The sequence below is a fragment of the Corvus brachyrhynchos genome, unplaced genomic scaffold (assembly GCF_000691975.1).
Source record: "Corvus brachyrhynchos isolate BGI_N302 unplaced genomic scaffold, ASM69197v1 scaffold27, whole genome shotgun sequence".
In the NCBI taxonomy this organism is placed as follows: Eukaryota; Metazoa; Chordata; class Aves; order Passeriformes; family Corvidae; genus Corvus; species Corvus brachyrhynchos.
The window spans coordinates 2,649,221-2,654,241 of NW_008239139.1; the positions used below are offsets into that span (position 1 = coordinate 2,649,221).

At 45.4% G+C, this 5,021-nt stretch overlaps 1 protein-coding gene across 1 annotated transcript; it reads right to left on the reverse strand.

Annotated features, from left to right (window-relative positions):
• Positions 1–2,179: 2,179 nt before the first annotated feature.
• Positions 2,180–3,877, reverse strand: LOC108448087 (endogenous retrovirus group K member 113 Gag polyprotein-like). Its single transcript, XM_017739969.1, has one exon. It carries the CDS (start codon positions 3,875–3,877, stop codon positions 2,180–2,182), a length of 1,698 nt encoding a protein of 565 aa, XP_017595458.1.
• Positions 3,878–5,021: the final 1,144 nt, after the last annotated feature.

Sequence of the window (5,021 nt, forward strand, 5' to 3'; positions counted from 1 at the left end):
AGCAGAATCAGTTATTAGGTTAAAAGGAATAGGCCAGCATTCCAAGGCTCGTATAATGGCTGCTAATTCAACAATTTGAGGGGATCCTGAAACAGTGGTGACATCTGAGTCCCATCAGTTGAGATTTGAGTCCCACCACAGTATTAATGACTTGTGGCTGTGATCAGCTCTATCTGTAAAAACAGTTAATGCTTGCAACGGAACTTCACTTCTCTTGGGTCGTGTTAAGAGATTAAAACCGGCTGCCACGAGCTTGTGTGGGATGTGTAGAAAGTTGTCCAGAGAAATCGGTGAGAGCCATCTGAAACACTTCAGACTGTTGAAGTAGCCACTGTAAATAAACAGCAGTAATAGGCAAGCAAATCAAACAAAAATCTACACCTGTAACAAGTCTCTGTCCAGCTTTTACAGTGAGCAAAGCAAACATTTCATGTTGGTTGCTGACAGTTTTGGACATGTGATGTGGCAGAAAAATCCATTCAGTGATTAATAAAGGATCTGGCAAACTAGGGTCCCACTGAAAGATTAAAGCATGGGGCTTCTTGGCCGGATTTAAAATGATTAGAGAAAAGGGCAACTCAGGAGCCCATCGGGCCACTTGCAGGTTTGAAATAGCATCAGCTACTTTTTGCAATGCTTGGCAAGCTTCCAGTGTAAGCCGCCAAGGTGATAGTAAATCTGGTTCCCCTTTTAACAGAGCAAATGAAGGGCTCAAATCTGCATTTGAGATTCCTAACAGGGGACGAACCCAATTAAATGTCCCCAAAAGCTTTTGAGCATCATACAAAGTAAAAATGTTGGTTTGAATTTGTAAAGGCTGAGGAGAAATACGCTGGGTTCTAATTTGCCAGCCAAGATATTTCCAAGGGGGTTGACACTGAATTTTTTCAGGAGCAACACAAAGTCCTGCTTGGGTTATGGCATCGCTGACAAGGGCTAAGGCTTTCTCCAAGACTTGTTTTTCTGCAGCAATTAGAATATCATCCATATAATGATATAAAATAGCGTCAGGTATGTCCCCATAAATGGGGCTGAGAATTTTTGCAACAAACCACTGGCAGATAGTGCATCTATTTTTCATGCCGTGAGGCAGGACAACCCAGGGATATCTTTGCAAGGGTGCCTGCATATTGGTGCTTGGGACAGAAAAGGCAAATTTGGGTGTGTCTTCAGGATGCAAGGGAATATCAAAAAACCAATCCTTTAAATCAATGACTGTCAAATGCCAATCTCAAGGGATCATGGTAGGAGATGGGAGGCCAGGCTGGAGCACCCCCATGTCCTCCATAACAGCATTAATTTTACGGAGGTCATGGAGTAAGTGCCACTTGCCAGTTTGTTTTTTAATGACAAACACAGGTGAATTCCAAGTACTGGTGGAGGGGACAATGTGCTCCTTTTGAAGCTGTTCCTGGACCAATTTGGTGAGTGCGTGCCGTTTAAGTAATGTCAGGAACTACTGATCCACCCAAAATAGGCATATCAGTTTTCCAGGTTAATTTCAGGGTGTCGCATAATTCAATAGTCCCCATTAAAAATCAGACTGAATTCTGAAACCCCATTGAGAGAGTACATCTCGTCCCCATAACACTATGGGCACAGGTAAAACAAATGGCCTTACACTGGCTGTGTGGTTTTCTGGTCCTGTCACCTGAATCAGATGGTGACTTTGATAACTGCAGCTGCTTCCTCCTATCCCGGTGAGGGCCAGGGGCACCTCCATGAGGGCCCAGTTAGGGGGCCACTTATCTTGAGAAATGACAGTGACGTCAGCTCCGGTATCTAAAATACTGGTGAGCGTTATTTGTTGTCCCTGTAATGACAGGGTGCATTGGCAGGTAGGATGTTTACCTGAAATTGTTTGCCCATAGTATTTGTGGGGTCCCTATAGAACCAAATCCTCCCACCCTGGTGTTATATTTTTCTACAGAAGGTGGTGAATCATGTGGAAGAGGGATTAATTTAGCTATGCAGGTTCCTCATGGGATAAAACACAGTGGATTAGGGGTACAAACCATGATCTTAAGTTCGTCATTAGAATCTAAGTCCATGACCACAGGGAGAACAGAAAGTCCTGAAAGGCTGGCTGAGGACCTTCCCAAAAGTAGGGCACTTTTTTGGGGCCCTACTGGTCCAAAAATTCCTGTAGGGAGTAAATGAAAAGAAGAATCACATAACATTACTGTGGCTGAGATGTATAAATCCAATCTGGCACCACCTGCAGTTGCTGGGCAAAGACTTGAGGGAAGCTTCCACTGGGCATCTGCGGGACTGGCATCTGCGAGGGCAGCTGAGGCATCTGTGTCAGAGCGCGGCACCACCGTCCTGCGTTCTGGTTCCAGTTTCCCTGGTATCCTTGGAGCAGGCAACCTTCGGAGTCATACTTAGAGCGACATTGGTGAGCAGAATAGGGGCCTCTGCGGCACCGTGAGCACACAGGAGTGGTTTTGGGTTTATTTCTTTTCAGAGCAGAGCAGTCCTTTTTTAAGTGACCGGGTTTGCCGCAGCCAAAACAGACTCCTGAAGTTGCAGGGGGCCCTCTCACGGCTGCAAGAGCTGCAGCCATGGTCGCATATAGATGTTCTATTGTGCCAACACAGTTACACACTTCAACCATTTCAATTAGAGTTGGATTTTGATTAGGCAGGGACTTAAGGAGTTTTTTACAGTCTGCGTTTGCATTCTCAACAGCAAGCTCCAAAAGCAAAATTTCACGAGCTTCTGCATTATCAACTTGGCAATCGAGAGCCTGCTTAAGGCGGTCGATAAACTGCATATAAGGTTCTTGGGGCCCCTGGACAATAGTTGTGAATGATTTCTGAGGCGTTTTTGCATCAGGGACCTTCAAGAAGGCTTGGCAAGCTGCATCTCGGATTCCCTCAAGGGCTTCCCTGGGAATGGCTCGGGCTTGGATGGCTGGATCAGTATATGGTCCTGTTCCCATAAGCTGTCTAATCGTGAGGCCCGCCAGGGTCTCATTAACATGACCCACATAAGATAGAAGCAGATCCTGTAGACCTTTTTCCCACTCCTTTTCCCATAAAGAGTTTTGAGTGGGCGATAGCAGCAGCTGTGCCAGTGTTTTTAAATCATACGGTGTCATGATATGAGCTGCAAACACAGAATCTAGCAGGCTCACAAAATATGGCGAACTAATGCCGTGCTCTGTGGCCGCCCACCAAAGCTCCTTAAGCTCTGGGAAAGACAGCTGTTCCCAATGAGCAGTTTGCTTTCTTGGTCCCGGTGCCACAATTTTGTCTGCAAAGTCGAAATCCCCTTCCTTTAATGCTTGTTGTTTCAAGCGGACCCAGGTATCGTGAGGGTCAGGGGGAAATAAATCTGGCTCTTTTTCAGGATCGATGGGTCTGGGGTCAAAAGGATCCTCTCCTTCATCCTTGCTGCTGTCAGCTGGAGCATAGCCAGTAGTAAATGTTTTTATGGATCGTGAGGAGCTCTTCTCCCTTTTTGTTGCAAGGGGGGCTGGAGCCTTTAGTGAAAGATGCACAGTCTTTTCAGATTGTAAAGAGTTCTGAGGCTCTGCTTCTGCAGAGGGGGGGCAAGGGGCATCCTCTTTATCTTTACCAAGAGATTTTTCCCGAGCTTTTAAAGTTTCAAAGATTACTTTCCAGGAGGGAATCATCTCTGCAGCAGCTTTATCACCCTCAGCTACAGCATTCCAAAGTTCCACTCCTACTCTGTCCCAGAGATCCACTGTAAAAATTGTGGACTGAGTCACCCCTTGCAGTCTGGAAGCAGTCCATCGGAGTATAATTTTTAAATTGTGCGCAGGCAAAGGTTTGCCTTGCTTGTCCAGCAGCTTTGACATAAGGTCAAACATGTCTCTTTGTAGGGTGGTCATCCCCTGACCCTGGCCCATAGCTCCCTGCAGCCACTCACCTCTTTTTCAGAGGATCAGTTGCTGGCCGGCGCGGCTCCCGCTTCTTCCAGCAGCTTAACCACAGCTCCAAAGGCTCCCACTTCTCCTGTGGCTTTACCTTCGGCGGAGTTACTGAAGCTCTGCAGGGCGTCACCGACTGTCACTTAGGAGCAGGCCCATCCTCACATGGGACACCAGATGGCAAGTGGTGGTCAGTGATGGAAGAGACGGGGCAGATTGTTTGGATGCAATAAGCAATATGCAATGATACAGAGCTAAGTATTTATACCTTTTCAGCAGTAACTAAAAATAAATCCTTATATAAGCAGTAATCACAACATATACATAAGTGTAACAACCATATCTCTGTTTCTTAATAATATTGCAAAACTAGAAGCTAGCACTATCCGACACAGGTACATACCCAGCATGCCTTTCCCTTACACTAGCTATTTTGTGGTAGGCTGTGCTGCCTGCCATGGTTTGTGGCCTAGCAACACTACCGTGTCCACTTCTGACATGAGTTTAGCAGTGCTCTCACTTCTGCTTTCTAGCTGCATCTCCACAGCCTGGGACTCAGCAACAGAATTACTGGGTTTTTACAGGTCTTTCCCCGACTGATGTCTTGTGTGAGAGGTGGTTCCTGTGCTGGCTTGTCTTGACACCTTTTATACACAAAATTCTCACCATCTACATGATCAATAAAACTTTCTGTGGTACCTGGATGGGTGACAAAGGCACTTTGAGAAGCTCTGTTAGAGTATTTCTCAGACCTGATCTACCTTAAGAGGCGAGACAGAACCATGAACTTTACTTGTTCACAACATAAGGAGGCTGTCTGAAGGACATTTCACAATCTAGTTAATAATGTACGTTCATGAAAGATATATCAGAGCTATGGGGAAATTAGCCTGTAGTCTTACTGCACATCTGGCAAACACACTGAGGGAGCTTAGGAGAGATCTAAAAGAATGGGTTAAAACAAAATATATATAATAACTTATGTTTTGTACAGGACATAAGGAAACTTTGTTTAGTAAAACAAAAATGGACCGCATTGGACACATGTAAGGTGAAGAACTAACATTCCAAAGAACAGAAGGAAGTTAAGAGGTACCACTACAATGTTCAGTTTGTTACCCTG

Bases quoted from the DNA above. Each gene is read 5' to 3' on its own strand.
- LOC108448087 (XM_017739969.1), bottom strand. From the start codon at position 3,877: ATGGGCCAGGGTCAGGGGATGACCACCCTACAAAGAGACATGTTTGAC.